Source organism: Ictalurus punctatus, chromosome 1, assembly GCF_001660625.3.
Source record: "Ictalurus punctatus breed USDA103 chromosome 1, Coco_2.0, whole genome shotgun sequence".
In the NCBI taxonomy this organism is placed as follows: domain Eukaryota; kingdom Metazoa; phylum Chordata; class Actinopteri; order Siluriformes; family Ictaluridae; genus Ictalurus; species Ictalurus punctatus.
In genome coordinates, this window is record NC_030416.2 from 16,931,673 (window position 1) to 16,949,067 (window position 17,395).

General features: G+C 39.6%; 2 protein-coding genes across 8 annotated transcripts in view; one reads left to right on the forward strand and one right to left on the reverse strand.

Moving 5' to 3' along the window:
* The window catches only part of myh14 (myosin, heavy chain 14, non-muscle), a 39,352-nt gene extending 25,773 nt beyond the window's left edge, over positions 1-13,579 (forward strand). For 3 of the 7 annotated variants that reach the window (XM_017481343.3, XM_053681964.1, XM_053681974.1), the window contains 21 exons: positions 366-572; positions 655-792; positions 1,504-1,627; positions 1,725-1,896; positions 1,992-2,204; positions 2,866-3,010; positions 3,140-3,346; positions 3,594-3,698; positions 3,925-4,077; positions 4,203-4,451; positions 4,570-4,782; positions 4,911-5,123; positions 5,740-5,901; positions 6,079-6,207; positions 6,311-6,399; positions 7,293-7,416; positions 8,254-8,462; positions 8,637-8,745; positions 9,057-9,229; positions 9,514-9,540; positions 10,165-13,579. In XM_017481343.3, coding sequence (XP_017336832.1) covers positions 366-572; positions 655-792; positions 1,504-1,627; positions 1,725-1,896; positions 1,992-2,204; positions 2,866-3,010; positions 3,140-3,346; positions 3,594-3,698; positions 3,925-4,077; positions 4,203-4,451; positions 4,570-4,782; positions 4,911-5,123; positions 5,740-5,901; positions 6,079-6,207; positions 6,311-6,399; positions 7,293-7,416; positions 8,254-8,462; positions 8,637-8,745; positions 9,057-9,229; positions 9,514-9,540; positions 10,165-10,369 — 3,366 coding nt within the window. In that variant the 3' untranslated portion in view covers positions 10,370-13,579. The remainder of the gene's footprint in view (positions 1-365; positions 573-654; positions 793-1,503; positions 1,628-1,724; positions 1,897-1,991; positions 2,205-2,865; positions 3,011-3,139; positions 3,347-3,593; positions 3,699-3,924; positions 4,078-4,202; positions 4,452-4,569; positions 4,783-4,910; positions 5,124-5,739; positions 5,902-6,078; positions 6,208-6,310; positions 6,400-7,292; positions 7,417-8,253; positions 8,463-8,636; positions 8,746-9,056; positions 9,230-9,513; positions 9,541-10,164) is intronic. The other 4 variants (XM_053681968.1, XM_053681971.1, XM_053681975.1 and 1 more) reach the window with 2 other exon arrangements.
* Positions 13,580-14,535: 956 nt separating this feature from the next.
* Positions 14,536-17,395, reverse strand: part of LOC108268244 (uncharacterized) — a 10,109-nt gene continuing 7,249 nt past the window's right edge. Inside the window, exons 3-4 of the mRNA XM_017473113.3 lie at positions 17,194-17,324; positions 14,536-17,062 (exon numbers count right to left, since the gene is read on the reverse strand). Of these exons, the coding sequence (XP_017328602.3) occupies positions 15,648-17,062; positions 17,194-17,324 (1,546 nt within the window). The 3' untranslated portion in view covers positions 14,536-15,647. The remainder of the gene's footprint in view (positions 17,063-17,193; positions 17,325-17,395) is intronic.

Genomic DNA, 17,395 nt, shown 5'->3' on the forward strand with positions numbered 1-17,395 from the left:
GCCCACACACACACACACATGTATTTATTTATATATATATATATATATATATATATATATATATATATATATATATATATATATGTGTGTGTGTGTGTGTGTGTGTGTGTATTGGCTTACTGTGTAAATGATAAACTTGAATTGACTTGACGACATATGGTTTTTTTCATATAGGTATTGACTTTGCTATGGTGTTTATCAAGTACTCATTTCTGACAGCTGAAATACTTTTTTTAGGTCCACATCCAGACCATGGTCTGACAGTTGATGACCCATGATCTATAGGTTTAATCACTGCTCAGACAATTATATTTCACTGTTATAGCTTTCTTTTTGCTGTATTCCATCTATCTATCACCTGTCAGCTGTTGGAAGAGAAGTCGGTCCTCACAGACCAGCTTCAGGCAGAGGCGGAGTTATTTGCCGAGGCTGAGGAGATGAGAGCACGGCTGGCCAGCCGTAAGCAGGAGCTGGAGGAGGTTCTAGGGGAACTTGAGGGCCGATTGGAGGAAGAGGAAGAGAGGGGTGCACAGCTAGCCAATGAGAAAAAACGAATGCAGCAACATGTACAGGTGTGTGTACTACTGTTTTCTATCAGTGTGAAGGCTGTGCTGTTCATGATGTGTTCCTAAATCATTTCTCCCTCCCTCTCAGGATTTAGAAGAGCAGTTGGAGGAGGAGGAAGGGGCGAGGCAGCGGCTCCTGCTGGAGAAAGTTACTCTAGAAACCAAAGTGAAAAGTCTGGAGAATGAGACCATGACTGCTGCCGAGCAGAGAGACAGACTGAACAAGGTCTTAAAGAGAAAATGCATATTACTACATCTTTGAGTACATAGTGCAGAATAGGGAATAATGAAAGAAAACTGTGCATTATGCATTCGTTTCCAACACTTTTAATAGAACCTTAATATTCTCTCTAGTTTAAGTGCTTACGGCTTAAGCTGTGCTCTTATTGTGTGTAGGTTGGACATAATATGAACTTACTAATCAGCATTTTAGTATTTATAGTCTCTATCCAGGCTGGCTCTGAATAAGGTTTGGTCAGCAATTTTTATTGAAGACATAGTTTTTTATTTGGCAACATTCTTGTCGTATTTGCCTAGCTGTCAATAAAATAATTTCTCAGAGAAAAATACTCTGGTCTTTATTGTGGTCTCCAGGCTGCAAACAGGGGGAAAAAGCAAATGTTCAAGCTGAGGCTCAAACCTAAGACACCAATGTGAATGTGTGATACTGAAAAAGCCATGCTACCCACTACACCACCAAATTGCAAACAATATATAAACATCCAGTCAGTCAGGACGAGGAGTCATGCTTAATTTATACTCTCTAAGACTATGCTTTTCTGATAATCCTTGCACTAAAATGCACTTTTAATGATTCTTTTTAAATTAGCCTTGCTATATTTATAGACTTGTTATGTTACCATGGCTTGGCTAATGATGGCTTCCGTTCTGCTCTCTCCTCCTCCTCTACCATGTCTGTTTCTCCTTCTCTTATCAGGAGAAAAAGCAGTTGGAGGAAAGGCTGAATGAGGTGGCTGACCAACTGACTGAGGAGGAGGAAAAAGTGAAGAGCCTCAACAAGCTCAAGAACAAACAGGAAGCTGTTATCGCTGACCTGGAAGGTAACAGTAATTTTTCCTTTAGCATACACCATGAATGCAGCATCCTTATCAGTGATTTTATTTTTGATTTTGCCTACTCACATGGCTTCTTCATCAGAGCGCCTGAAGCGGGAAGAGCAGAGCCGTCTTGAGCAGGAGAAATGGAGGAGGCGCATGGAGGGTGAGGCAGCCGAGGCCCAAGAGCAGCTCGCTGAAATGGGTCTGATTGTTACAGAACTCAGAGGCAGCCTGGCTAACAGAGAGAAAGAGATTACCACACTACAGACACGGTAAACACACACAGACACACACACATGGATTACACAGAGGCTGCTGGACACATCATCTTCAAATCATCTATTTTGTGTGTTTGTGGGTGCATTAGTTTGGAGGAGGAGGGGGCTCGACGTGTGGAGGCACAGCGGGCTCTTAGGGAGGCCATGTCTCAAGTATCTGAGCTGAAGGAAGAGGTAGAGAATGAACGAGGGATGAGAGAGAGGGCCGAGAAGCAGAGACGGGATCTTGGTGAGGAATTGGAGGCTCTGAGGACAGAACTGGAGGACACATTGGACACCACTGCTGCCCAGCAAGAGCTCAGGTGTGTGTGTGTGTGTGTGTGTGTGTGTGTGTGTGTGTGTGTGTGTGTGTGTATGTTTTGGAAAGACATAGTAACAGGATCCAGTTATTTCATTTTGTTGCATTTTGTATTGTAGCCAAAAAAACCCAAATAAGTAGTTTAGCTGTATTTGTAAATTTAGATTAAAAAAATAAAACAAAAAATATATAATTATGAGTAATAAAATGGGAACATATCTCATGCAGGGTCTAACAGGGTGCTCTTCATTCACTGCATTTATTTCAATTTAGGACCAATTCATGAATTTGCCTTTTTTACATTAATGCAAAATTGCCATTTTGCTATTGTACCGGAGCTAGCCACTGGAAGCAGAGGAAAGACTGCAAATTATGTTCATGATCTTAAATAAATAAACAAAAATAAGGCATAAGATCACACACTACCACAGCCAGTAACCTTGCACAGAGTGGCATAATTGTGGAAAAGGTGTTGGGTTAGAAAGAAGTGTATTTACATAAGATGCGGTTAGATAAGTTCATCTAAGTTTCTTGGAAAAGGGAATTTGAACTGGTAGATTTCAAACGTAACACCCCTCCTTTATAACATGTCATCACAGGTGCTTTAATTTCTACCCGTGAACAGCCACATAAATTGTATCTGTTTACCTGTTTTGTGTGTGTAGGTCTCGGCGTGAGGCTGAGTTGGGAGAACTGCAGAGACTGGTTGAAGAGGACACACGGCGTCATGAAGCCCAGCTCTCAGAGATGCGAGTCAAACATAGCGCAGCCATCGACTCCCTGCAGGAGCAGCTGGACAATGCCAAGCGAGTGAGTGTGTGCTTCTGAGTTCTGTAAACCTATAAGTGCTGTCACAGTGTTATTAAGGTAGTTTATTTTATCCACATACAGTATGTTTACGTGTGTCAGTTGTGCTGTAACTGTGCTGTGTGACATCAGTCGCGTCAGTCTCTGGAGAAGGCGAAGGCTGTACTGGAGGAGGAGCGCGGGAACCTGACAGCTGAGCTAAAGACCCTGCAGGGGGGCAAGATGGAGAGCGAGAGAGCAAGGAAGAGAGCTGAGGGGCAGCTGCAAGAGCTCACAGCCCGCCTGGCCCAGGCCGAGAGAGAGAGGGAGGAGAGGGAGGACAGGCTCCACAAACTTCAGGTATAGAGGAGGAGACAAGTTGGACAAGTGATGGAATCATGAGCATTGTATTAAAATATGTTTCCTATGTGTATTGTATGGATTAGTCTCAATAACAGATTGTTTAGATTTCACATCTGGATAGTGGAATATGTTACAGTAATTCTACTAAACATATGATATTATACTGGCTTATATTTGAAGCTTGGGGATATTTTGATGGTAACCATGTATGTATGTCTGTCTCTGCGGAACAATTTCATTTCAGTTGGAGATAGACTCTCTGTCCAGCTCTCTGTCTGCATCTGACTCCAAATCCCATCGTTTGAGCAAAGAGGTCAGCAGTCTGGAGAGTCAACTACATGATGCTCAGGTAAGTTATGTGTGTTCACGCTGGTGCTTTCTGGCTCACACGAGGAGAAGTTTGAGATGATACTTCTTAAGAGTTACACGTGTTTCTGATATTAGCCAGTATCTGAACTCTTTTTTTTTTTTTTTTTTTTTAACTGCGCTCCCTATCACAGAAACTGTTATGCGATTGCAGTAGGCCTGTGCTAAATAAAGCTGTGTGTGTGTATGTGTGTGTGGTGCTGCTGCAGGAGCTGCTGCAGGATGAGACGCGTCAGAAGCTGGCACTTGGATCCCGTGTGCGAGCTCTGGAGGACGAGAAAGCAGCTCTGACGGAGAGGGTGGAGGAGGAGGAGGGAAAAACCAGAGAACTCGCACGCCAGATCCAAACGTATACTCAACAGGTGCATATTTCCACACACATAGGCATACATGTTCTCTTTACATTCTTCGGGGTTTATGTGCTGTTTTCTAGTTGTTTCATATACCCGTCATTTAAAAAAAAAAATTCTTTCCTTCTTGTGCTCAGCTTTTTGAGCTGAAGAGACAGTTAGAAGAAGTGAATGCAGCTGTGGAAGCAGGAGAGGAGAGTAGGAGAAAACTACAGAGGGAGCTAGAGAGCGCTATGCAAAGAGAGAGAGCCAAAGAAGAGGAGAGGGAGCGAGTGGAGCGCCAGAAGGAGCGCCTGAGGGAGGAGATAGAAGACATGACCATTGCCTTGCAAAGAGAGAGACAGAACTGCACTGCTCTGGAAAAGAGACAGAAGAAATTTGATCAGGTTAGAGCTGAATGGATTGGTGGTGATTAGACAGATAGAAGACAAAAAATCTGCTATCAATGACAACCGTAACCATCCTAACCTGCTTTGCTATATCTTTAACCTGTGACTTCTGTAGTGTCTAGCAGAGGAGAAGGCAGTGAGTGCACGACTGGCCGAAGAGCGAGACCGAGCAGAAGCTGAGAGCCGTGAGAAAGAGACCCGCTTCCTGGCTCTGTCTCGAGCTTTACAGGAGGCGTCAGAGCAGCGTGATGAGCTTGAGAGAACCAATAAGCAGCTTCGTCTCGACATGGAGCAGCTCGTCAATGCCCAGGATGATGTGGGCAAGAACGTATGGCTTACGCTCATGTATACAATACTCACAAATCGTATTATTAACAAAGACTCAACTGGCACCCTCTTTATACAGCACTTTATTTACCTGTGACTTATTACCTGTGATTCAACTTTCTCTGTCAGGTGCATGAACTGGAGCGTTCTCGGCATGCTCTAGAGGTGGAGGCACAGTCGCTGAGAGAGCAGACCCAGGAGCTAGAAGAGGAGCTGGCTGAGGCAGAGAACTCGCGTCTCCGGCTAGAGGTCACACTGCAGGCGCTCCGAGCCCAGTTTGAGCGTGAGATCAGCGCCAAAGAAGAGAAAGGAGAGGAGAAGAGACGGGCCCTTAACAAACAGGTATCCTTTCGTAGATGAGTTGTGATGCAGTACTGTTCAGAGACAAAATATGAACACAGACTTAAACATCCAGATTTAAACATACATCATGTATAACTGGATGGAAATGAGAATGAAAATGGGTCAGAGAAGTTCATCACCTGATCTCAGTGGGAAGAGCTGCGAAAGGTTTGAAATGAATTTGGTCAGGAGCAGGCAGATACTTCTGAAAAAGTGATGTTTTTATCCTGATGAGACACTCACTTAGGATGATTAGGATGCTGAACACTTTCCAGTCATGTGTGTGTTTTAGCGTACCTCCACCCGATACATATGAAAGATCGGTTTTGTTTCTGTTGCTGTTTCTGGTGCTGAAGTGCTGGCATCTCCGGAATAGTGATGCCCTTCAATTAAACTTATGGGTTGATGAGATTAACAAGCTGATTTGTTATTTCTGAGATGACATACTGTGATGTGAAGGTGAGTCTTGAACTGTCAAACAGTTTGGTCTTGTTATACATTCAGTACCAGAAATGTTTATGTTGGATCCAACTTATACATAACTGGTCTATGCAAGAATTGATTACTATTACTTTCTAAAAAAAACAATTCTGTCATTCACGCTGTCTCTCTGTAGGTGCGTGAGTTAGAAACTCTGTTAGAAGAAGAGAAGAGTCAGAGAGCTCAAGCACTATCCATCAAGAAGCAGATGGAGGCAGAGCTCCAAGAGGCTGAGGCTCAAGTGGAGGCAGCTACTCGGGGAAGAGAGGAGGCTCTCAGGCAGATAAAACGACTCCAGGTAATACCGAATTTTTGTTGCATTCGTAGATTATTATTTGCAGTTAAATACAAATGTGTGTGTAAGAGAAAGTGGTCCCAGATCACATCAACATTTGCCAAAATGTTCTGATTGAGACTAACGTAGTTCTGTGAGCAGGCTGATTGTGGCCACAACGTGTTCTGTTTGTCTGCTTAGACTCAGATGAAGGAGGTGTTGCGGGAGTTGGACGAGACCAAGATAGCTCGAGATGAAATTATTGTCCAATCAAAAGACAGCGAGAAGCGCCTGCAGACTCTAGAGGCCGAGCTGCTGCAGCTGACAGAGGTGCGTAATACGTCTTAGTCGTTTGTGTTTAAATGTGAACTTGAATGAAGGTAAAGGGCACTTTCCTTAATCATGAACATGTGGTGTGCTCTGTGTCTCTCAGGAGATGGCCGTGTCTGAGAGGTTGAGGAGACAGGCTCAGCAGGAGCGAGACGAGCTGTCTGAAGAGATTCTCAACACCGCCAGTGGGAAGTAAGTACAGTGTCATGTAGGTGTAAAAGTTGATGCTAGTTTATGCTCAAGTAAGCTTTCACAAAACTATATTTTTAAATATTCAGATGACACTGCCATGTTAAGTTTACTCTATGTGCAAGACAATATTAGCACCATCTACCAGTCAGAAATAAGCCAGTTTGTTAACTGGTGTGATAACAATAAGTTAATAATAAATACAAAGAAAACAGAGGAGATTGTATTCGACCCAAAATGTATAGGTGACCATCGTCAAGTACATGACCAACTCATTACTCAAACGCAGACTTACAAGTATTTGGGAGTTTACATAGACAGTTCAGTTACATGGAAAACATACACTGAATGGGTTTTGCACTCGACCAGACCTTTTTACACAGATTACGTCTTTATGTGGTTAACAAGAAGATGATGCTGTTGTTTTACAAAGCTGTTTTAGAAAGGATTGTTAGGTATGGTATTACAGTATGCTTTCGGAACCTACCTGTACAGCTTAAATCTAAATTGGTGCACTTGGCATTGGCGGCACTGAAAATGTGTTGGGCAAGAAGAACTTAGATCTTAATCTTCAAGATTTATATGAGAAATGCGTTCTTAATCAGGTGCAGAAGATCTTAGGTGATCAAACTCACTTCTTGTAGCCACAGTATGAACTGCTTGTGCAAATTAAACAGATACAAGAAATCCTTTGTACCTGTATCTGTGCGAATGCTTAATCTTGATAATTAGTTTTATTTATTTTTATTATTACTACTGTTATTATTATTTGTCTATTTGTCTATTATATGTCTATGCAGCAACATGGAGCCCACAATAAATTTCCTTTCGGAGACAATAAAAGTATACTTTAACTTTAGTTTCTGTATGTATGTAATATCGCTTTTCCTTCACAGGACGGCTCTGTGTGATGAAAAGAGACGTCTGGAGATGAGGATCAGTCAGCTGGAGGAAGATTTGGAGGAGGAGCAGAGCAATGCTGAGCTCATGGCTGAGAGGCACAGGAAGACCACGCTGCAGGTACACGCTACTAAAATCCAAATTTATAATAAACAGTCATTTGAGCCATAAAAAATAAAGCATGCAATAGCATTCGCTGAGATATTTGTAAATTTCTCAAACTAATAAAATAAACAACAAAACAGCATAAATATAAAAAAATAATCCACTTAAATAAACCATAACTTAACAGTAACATAAACTCAGTGCTGAGCTGAGTTTAGCAATGAAAGGAACATAGCAGACTGTGCTGTTATAGAAAAATAATCAAGAACCTTGACGTTAGAAACAATCATTCTGTCACCAGCTGCTCTTTTTTCTCTTTCTTGACGTTAATAAGATGTAAAAGAACATAGAATGTCGTTTTAGGGGGAAATTGCAAAACCCTCCATCTGAAGACTCCTCCCCAGCTTTACCTCTGACTGTTACAAAGTGCTGATACTGGAGACTCCTGCCAAAAACGCTAAATAAATATTTTCTGACAGAAGATGTTACCATATCGATGAATACGCATTGTTAACATTTGTTTATGTGGAGCATCCTCTATACGGTACACGTCTCTGTGTAAGTTTTTACTATAAAAACAATAACATTAGAGCAATAGCCAGAACTACTGTTAGAGCTGAGCTATTACCAGTCAGACTTGAGAATTCAACCATGTTATTAACAAATGTTATTTATATTTGGAATCCTATTGACACAGCTGCCTGCGATCAAAGCCAGATAATGCAAACTTTCAAACATTCTCAAGCACATCTAATAATGTCAGAGTAAAATCTGTCATATCTCTCAAACATTAGTGTTTCAGATGGTCTTCTAAAACAAATCTGTTTGCCGGTCTGTTTCTCTCTGTACCAGGTGGAGACTCTGACAGTGCAGCTGGCGGGGGAGAGGACGCTGGTGCAGAAGAGTGATGGGGCACGAGAGAGTCTTGAGAGGCAAAATAAGGAGTTGAAGACCAGGCTGACGGAGCTGGAAGCAGCTGTGAGGGGCAAACACCGCGTCAGTGTTGCTGCTCTGGAGTCAAAAATTGAAAACATGGAGGAACAGCTGGAACAGGAAAGACAGTGCGTGTCGTATGCCTCATGTAAAAGATGAGCGAATTCACATGAAACTTTGCTTGATAAAGCTACTACCATTATAGGTTATTTGAATCCATTAAATACAGGAGGATATTTGTCCAGAAATGTAACTCTGTATAGAACACAGAGGTGCTGTATTGAGTGTCTTTTGTCTGTCAGGGAGCGTACGATGGCCAACAAGCTGGTGAGGAAAACGGAGAAGAAGCTAAAGGAAGTAGTTATGCAGGTAGAGGATGAGAGGAGACATGCAGACCAGTACAGAGAGCAGGTACGCTCCCAGAGTTCACTGTGGTCTCTTTTGTACAGTGTACAGTGTTTTTTTACACAAGTACCACACTCCAAGCTGCATACTTTTCCTATCAGTTAGTTAGTAATTAATTAGTTAGTAATAGTTCAGTATATTATGGTGAACATCTGAAATATTATGTCTTGCATAAGTATGGATTTTACAGTTTAGGCACTGCAAAAATCTGTAATGTGGTATACTCTAAACCAAAACATTTTAGGTTGTTTCTTTATTTCCTTCAATGCAAAAAAATTCTCAGCCTGTATTTCAGTTTGTGTTGTCTCTGCATGCAGCTGGACAAGTCAGTGGGGCGTCTGCGGCAGCTGAAGAGGCAGCTGGAGGAGGTGGAGGAGGAGAATTCACGCACAAACGCCCAGCGCAGAAAACTGCAACGGGAGCTCGAAGAAATGGGTGACAGCATGCAGAGCATGACACGAGAACTCAACACTCTTCGCTCCCAGCTCAGGTAACCAGGCGCAGCGGCTCCGTGCTGCAGAGAGAGATGTGAATGTGAACATGTGCGGACATGTGACGTTACTGTACACTGTTTCAGTACTGTATTAATGCATAATGCTTTTTTATTTATGTGTGTTACTTAACTGCCATGTTTCGATATGTCTTTATATTTGTATCTGCATGGTTCATTCATATCTAACATATTTGCATGTGTGTATGTGTGTGTGTGTGTGTGTGTGTGTGTGTGTGTGTCCTTTTGTCTATGTATGTATATTGACTCCTATACCCACTCAGCAGCACAGAACAACCCAAAGGCGCCAAGTAGGTTTTTATTGTGTGTGTCTGTGTGGGCATGTGCCTGTGTGCTTTTTATCACTACCTTTCATCGAAAACTACCTTTGTTTGCAATTATTGCATTTCGTGCCCACTAATAATCCAGTCATTTCGGCTGGAATCTGATTTTTCAAATATTTCAAGAAATCTGGACTTTTTGTCACCTGGATTTTTGTTAGCTTTTACTTAGTAGATCAAATACCTGTCTTTTTTTAACACCTGCACAAATTTTAAGGAGGGAAAAAGTTTGTCTGTTAAGTGTTTTGATGATTATTTTTTCCTGTTTATCTTTTACTGTAGTCATTATTTTTATTGAGGTGCAGTACATTACCTTAACTGAGGCTTTGGCTCTGTTTACTAGTGGCATTACTGAAAGAAATCTGATTACAGAGTGGCTCATGTACACTCAGTCACCGTTTATTGGACAACTCAAGTGCTTGTAAACTGATTTCCTGCAGTAATCGCATATAAAACAATAGTTGGAATTTCCTTCCTGGCTCCTTTTGCTCTGCTTTTCTGTATAGATGATAGATTATACAAAATCATTCATCAATGCACATTCTCATTTTGCATATCTGTTCTCTCCTTGATATCTCTGTCTTTCTTTCTCAGACGTGCTCCGCTCCCTCTCTCTGTACGTGGAGGTCGGAGAGCTCTGGTGGATGACCTCTCACAGGAGAACTCTGATTCTGAAGAGCCTCCTGCCTCACCTACGCCCTCCAGTGGCCTTCCAGGAACCCCTGTGCCCTCCGATAGTGCCCTGGGCCCCCCTCCCCCATACAGCGTCACAGATGCGACTGAGCAGAGGGGGGAATGATGGGCAGATAGGTGAACGATAGAAGGAATAGACGAACAGACTACTCTATAAACTGACACAGCGCACACTGTATTGACTATACCTCTGCAGCCAAGGCAGAAGTTATTATATTGAAGATGCACATGAGTGTTCACAGAGGAAATAATACTAGTACTACTGAAATCAGTCATATGCTGACATTGAATAAGTGGAAATCCAGCTACTTTTCCTAACGTTCTAAGGAAAAATAGCATTAAAGTATATCAGAGAAGCCACATATCAGTGCAATGTGTATCAGGCTTAATGTGGCAACATGCACTCTCACGATTTAGAGGTCTCAGATGAGTTTAGAGATGTGTGAGATAGCTGCACAAACCCTATGCGCTTTTGCAGTCAACCGTAAGCCATGTATTTAAGGGCAATCTACATGTTTATGATGGCAATCAAAAAATGTTTAAAAAAAAACGCAACCAGACATTCTTCAAATACAGAACCATGGTAAGGCAAACTCTCATTGGCCATGCTTGCATGAATGATTAATCTGCAGTATTACTTTCCGGCTTTCTCTCTCTCACTTTACCTGAAATTGATTTTAGGAATTGGGAATTGAAATTTTTAACAAAAAAGTATTTGTCTTTGATATCAGTTGGTATCAACTTCAAATTGTTATAATAGAGAAATTAACTTTTTTTAATCAAATGTGATTTAGTAAGGATGATTTTATTCATATAAACAGACATTTTCATATCAACAAGAAAGTGAAAGAGAGAAAATGATTTACTGTGAAATATCTAAATATGAGCCAGGCATGCTAGCGTTGACATTTTTTGGTATAAACACAGGAACAGTAAGATGGATTATACAAAATTACAATCCAAAAACAGATTCATGTAGGACAAAAATGAAACATTTGAAGACAGTAAATTAGATCACATCTGTCAATTCACTTTGATAAAAATTCATGAATATTTGTAGTAGAAGTAATAATACAGTGATAGTTATTATTGGCTCAAATGGTATTGAAAATGTTCAACACTTTCAAAATGTTGTACAAGGAACACAATAATATTCATTTTAAGAACTGTTTTCCAAAAGTACAATATGAAATAATGTTAGGTTATAATCATAGGTAATATTCAGAACTCCTGGGTAGCAAGGCTTTTTTTTTTTTTTTTTTTCAATTCTGTGTTACATCCTGTTCTTGAGTATCTTAAACACTGACCTTGCTTTTTTTTTTTTTTAGATGGTCAGTTCTGAAGTGAGTACATGCGTGATGTAGACTGTGAGCAGTTAAATGAGATTTTTTAAAGTACTTCTTACATCCTGTCACTCCCAGTTTCATTCTGCTTAACCGTAATGTCAGTCTATATATTCTCATTATCCAAGTTATTTATTCATGTTTTGAATGTCATGTTGCTTATACTTTGCAGTGTAACATTAATGCAGACAGAGATCCTAAGGGAGAACACTGTGTACAATTACGTGCATTTTGAAACAAGTACACTAAATCTACAGTGGTAGCAAAGAAAAGAATTTGTCATTGCGGATTTAAAAAAAAAAAACTTTAACAAATGGTCGTCCTGTGCACTATGCCATTTTAAAAATACCTTTGGGTTTATCAGTATGACATTTCTTTTCATAACAAGTAAAACATTTATGGACGAAAGCTTTATGTTTTACCAAATTGATGGCATATGGGTTGAAAAAGGGATATTAACATAAGTAGTTAGATAGATAGGTAGAAAGTACATGTAATTTAAAGCGAAACTCAGTGGCAGTTTCATACCCAGGACCTAATCCTAATTTATTGCCTGCACCAAGGATGAGGTATTGCACGTTAGATCACATTTTTAAGACATCTCTTGTAGCTGTTTGATGGAAGTGAGGGTATAAAAGTTTTTTTAGTCAGAGATCTTAATGTGAGAAAAGATGGTACCTATGTGACAGAGCCTTATAAATTGTTTTTCCTGATTATATGTGCTTTAATGTCACAGTGCGGTTAGTAACTTTAACAATGAAGTGCATTAAACCACACAGAAGACTCTCGAAATCTCTGCTGAACGTCTTCTTTAAGAGGTCTGCCAAACAAGACCTTTGCATTAGTGTAACATCTATTATATTCACCTCAAATAAAAAGCTGCTCTTGTACATTTTTTTTCCATTTTAGACACTTCTAGATATTTCTAGACTTCTAGACCATTTTAGACACCATTTCTTTCCTTATGTGAATTAGAATATAAATGTTATGACACTGTTACAGTTTTACAGAAGTTAATTGTTACTTAAATGTACTAAAATGACGTTCATATTTGTTCACAAAAAAGGTTTTAGGTTTAGGACCAAACAATCCACTGCAATCTTGTACCTATAATTTATTAGACATGTTGTGAAAATGAAGATGTAGTAAGGTTGGCCTCTTTGTCCGCCTGCTCTGTGTCGTTTGCTAAAGCTGTTTCTTTGTGCAATAACAGTCATTTTGATGCACTGGTGCTGTAAAGGCTGGTAAACTACAGGTACAACATGTTTACCAGCACCTATTGTTCAGGACCCATACTGGCAATTGTGTTTAGCTGACACTGTTCACACGATATATTCTCATCAGTATTATGGGAGAATATTTTGACTGAAAAATCTACCCTCATAATAAATGTTGTCATAACTTAGCCATGTGTTTTTGTCCCAATTGATTTATATTCACTTTAACATTTTCAACTTAAAGACAGGCTTTTTGGTTTTGCCTGTTTTAATTATAAAATGAAATTACACACTTGAAAAGTACACTTTAAAGATGCTCTTGGCCCTCACTTCTAAGTGGACCTTAATATTTATTCTAAATGTAACATTGAGCCTACATGTAATATTCTCCTGTATTTGGTATAGGAAACTGTAATGTAAAAAAAAAATTGACCCTTCAGAAACTCTAGTCAATTAAATTTTACTTTTTAACTTTTAACTTTTTAACTATTTGTTTTAGATTTCTATATTTGTTAAGAAAAAAGGAGGCTAGGCTGCTGAATTACTAAAGAGCATCTAACAGTGAATACAGGGACAGAAAATATCATTTGGATTTCTCCATGGCAGAGTTGGTACTGTCTCAAACATCTTTGTTTTATGCCTCTGTGGAACTTTCAGTCTATTTGTTTGGGGTTTTTTTGTTTTTGTTTTTTGTTTTTTTGCTTTCTTTTGTTTAATTTGACTATGTGAATAAAATCCGACTGGGGTGAATTTGAATATACTGTGTGTCATTAGTTTTGAAATATGTGGATCGTTCTGTTGTTTTAAATGAGTACACTCACAGTGGCATACTCATTACATTTTGAAAACATATCTTTATATAAATTGGCCAGTCAGTGAGTTTACTGTTTTAAAAGTGTCAACTCCAGATACACTATAATATGAAAATCTCCTAATAAATTATGCATGATTGGTCTCTTTATCTAATACACTATAGAAAATTTGAACAATATTACCAATATTATCAGTGTCTGAATATGAATCTGCTCACAAAACTTTCATTACAGCCTAAACTCAAGCTGTAACTGTGGCTAAGCCTTTGTTTATCAGTGGAAAGCCTTCCATCCAACAGATTGTACACTCACTGGCAACTTTTATTAGTAACACTTGCTGATTCATGCAATTATCTAATCAGCCATTCATGTGGCACAGTTGCACAAAATCATGCAGGTACAGGTGAAGAGATTTAGTTAAAGATCACATTAAACATCAGAATGGATGAAAATGTGTAAATCCCACGGGATCAACAATATCTGAGATACTCAACCGGCCCGTTTGGCATCAACAACCATGACGTGGTCAAAGTCACTGAGATCACATTTTTCCCCATTCTGATGTTTAAGATGAACATAAAGCTCTTCACCTGTATCTGCATGATTTTATGTATTGCCCTGCTGTCACATGATTGGCTGATTGGATAATTGCATGAATGAGTAGTGGTCTAGGGGGTTTCTATTAAAGTGGCCAATGACTGTATATTTGATAATGATGTTGTTCTGTGAATGTTTTAGTACCGACTGCCTACCGTTCACAGTGATTCCTGATTGAGGCTTTAAAGACTCAGCATCTTGGTCATGCAGGTTTACATGTCCTTGATGGTTTATTTACAGTTTTATTTACAGTTTCTGAGTTTAAAACATTTTACAGTTAACAAATTTGAATATTAACCTGATACAGAGACAAACACATTCCAGTGAAATGACCGCAAACCCAGTTATAATTCTTATTATTCTTCAGAGAAAAAAAAAGTACGTAATGCACGATAACCAAAAACACAAGTCAAAAAAGATACAGTATGAATAGTATAATAAATAAATACTTGCATGTATCTTTAAAAAAAATTATCCGCTCCAAAAAATGTACAGCTTGTTTACAAAATAAAAATCTAGACAATTACCTGCTGACCAGCCAACATCAGTGCTCAAGTCTCCATTTGGTTTGAGTGGATTTCTTTTTAAATGCTTGAGGTAGCAGCTCTCATTGTTTTTTTGCTTGAAAGAACTGAAAACGTAACCTAAACTCACATAAACAACTCTCGAAATGAAGCAGCAATATTTATGATACAAAAAACAATGCACATGTTTATTTTATTCATTATATGGCAAACACTTGTGGACAACTGACCATCATACCATATGTGGGCATTCAGCTAAACTGTTGCCACAAAGTTGGAGGCATATATTTCTCCAGAATGTCTTCGTATGCTGTAGCATTACAATTTCCCTTCACCGGAAGTAAAAGGTATAGCCCAAACCTGTTCCAGCATGACACTGCCCCTGTGCACAAACAGGATCCATAAAGACATGGTTTGCCAAGGGTAGAATGTCGAGTGGCCTGTTTATCCCACTGAACACCTTTGGGATGAACTGGAATGCTGAGTGAACATCAGTGCCCGAACCTTATTAATGCTCTTGCTGCTGATTAACAAATCCCATCAGCCACTCTCCCAAAAAGCCTTCCCAGAAGAGTGGAGGTTATTATAATAGCAAAGGTGGGACTGAATCTGGAATGGGATGTTCAGAAAGTACACATAGGTGTGATGCTCAGGTGTCCACCAAAGTTTGGCTATATAGTGCATGTGAGTGCATCAGAGGAATACATATACAGACAAGGAAAAACCACTGGCTCCATTAATACAGAATGTCCTTTGAGTTTGTACAGTTTTTTACAGTGCTTTTCATAAAGGATCTTTTTAGCTTTTAATTGATCTTCTTTGTTATGTAATGATCTGTTTTACTCGTCCACAGTGCTAAGTATTAGTGAAGTTTGATTTCTCATAGGTCCTTCAACAGTAGGTATGTCCATGTGATCTGACCATACTGTCCTCCTCTGGTGCTATGTTGCTGAATAGCCAGTCATCATTCAGTGGTGGAGTTGAAACTGCATGAGGGTGTGGATTTTGATACGGCGCAGGAAAAGATTGAGCCACACCCTCAAAGCTTGGAATATTCTGATTATTTCCATTATTTGAAAAGGAGCATGAGTCTCCTATGCAGTTGCTGTTGGCTTGTAGTGGAATGTCAAAGCCATTCCAGTGTTCGGTTGAGGAGCAGATCGGGTTTAAAGGATTGGAATGGAAGTTTGGATTTAGAGTAGGTCCTGACTCAATCATTTTCTTTTCTTCATCTGTCAGTGTATAATAATGATCTTTTAGCTCGCTTGGTGCATTGTAGTAACTGAGATGTTGCTCCCAGTTTTTAGGTTGGGTCTGGTCTAACAGGTCATGTTTAAATTTTTGCAAAACATGACTTGAAATGTTACCCTGCTCAGAGACAGGCCATCTACGTGTGCTTGAGTAGTGATCCTCCTTGTTTTCTGCTGTACTTATTTCTGGCTGATTCATGTAGCAGTCCATTGTTGCTGTAGTTTGCCTTGCTTGATCGTGGTGGCCATTGGATCCACAGTTTTCTAGACTGTATGTAATGTTCTTTACAGAATTTTCGAGCAGTGCGGTAATCCGCTGCAGTCCTCCACAAATATCTCCATCACCACAGGTTGCCTGATTATCCATGGCAAGGTCTGTATGTGACGTGTTAAAGAATGGAAGGCTATCTTGAAAACAGCTCAGGTCCTCTTCATTGTGGATGTCCCAAACTGCAGCCAAGTCCATTTGGTCAAGTTCTTGTAAATACTCTTCTGAGTCTAACAGTTCACGATTCTCCATTAAATCCATCTGTAAACTCTCTGCAGTGTGTTGAATTTGGGAGGTGTGGTCATTGTCTGGTTGTGTTTGTACCTCAAAATCACATGAATTCAAAGACAAAGGAGACACTGGTGAAGTGGGTGATAGATCAAACAATGTCAGCCCTAAATGTTGTTGCTGTTCTCCATCAGGTGAATTAGGGACATGTGCATGTGAATTCTCTGTTATTCTTTCAATACTTTCAAATGAGGTAAATACATTGTCTTCTAGAATGTTTTTGGTAATTGGTGTCAAGTCACTCAAATCAGCAGAGGCACAATGAATTTGTTCCCTTTCACCAGTAAAGTCGGTGATTTCTTGTGTTGAGTTCTTGCCCCTATCTTCTACCTGCTCTCCATCTTCCATTATCTGTTTTCTGGCTTTTCCATTGTTCAGGTTATTCAGAGATTTGCTCTTCAATGCACTTTCATTAGGGTTAGCCACAAGACTGTCTAAAGTTATGGTATCAGTGTCCTCATCCAGGTGTTTTGTTTCAGCTTCACCAAAGACAGTAGTGGCTGCAGGGAAACAAGGATCACAAGATTTCATCATAAACTAGATCCAACATACACAGCAAGTCTAATCCTGAGAATCAGAACTACTACCAGATCCACTGTAATTACATGTATATAAATATGAGACCTTTTACCTTTTTTCGTGTTTTTTTCTGATTCATGTCTATGACTCGACTTTACTTCTGATTGTCTTTGTGACTCTGTGTCCACTGAAAAAAGAGCTGATGCCAGCTGATGATTGGCCGCCTCTATTTCTGCAAATTTCCTATGATAATTTAAAAACGCAAGTATTGGTAAAGGAAACAAAAATTTGCTCAAAATAAATATTTTTTTTAA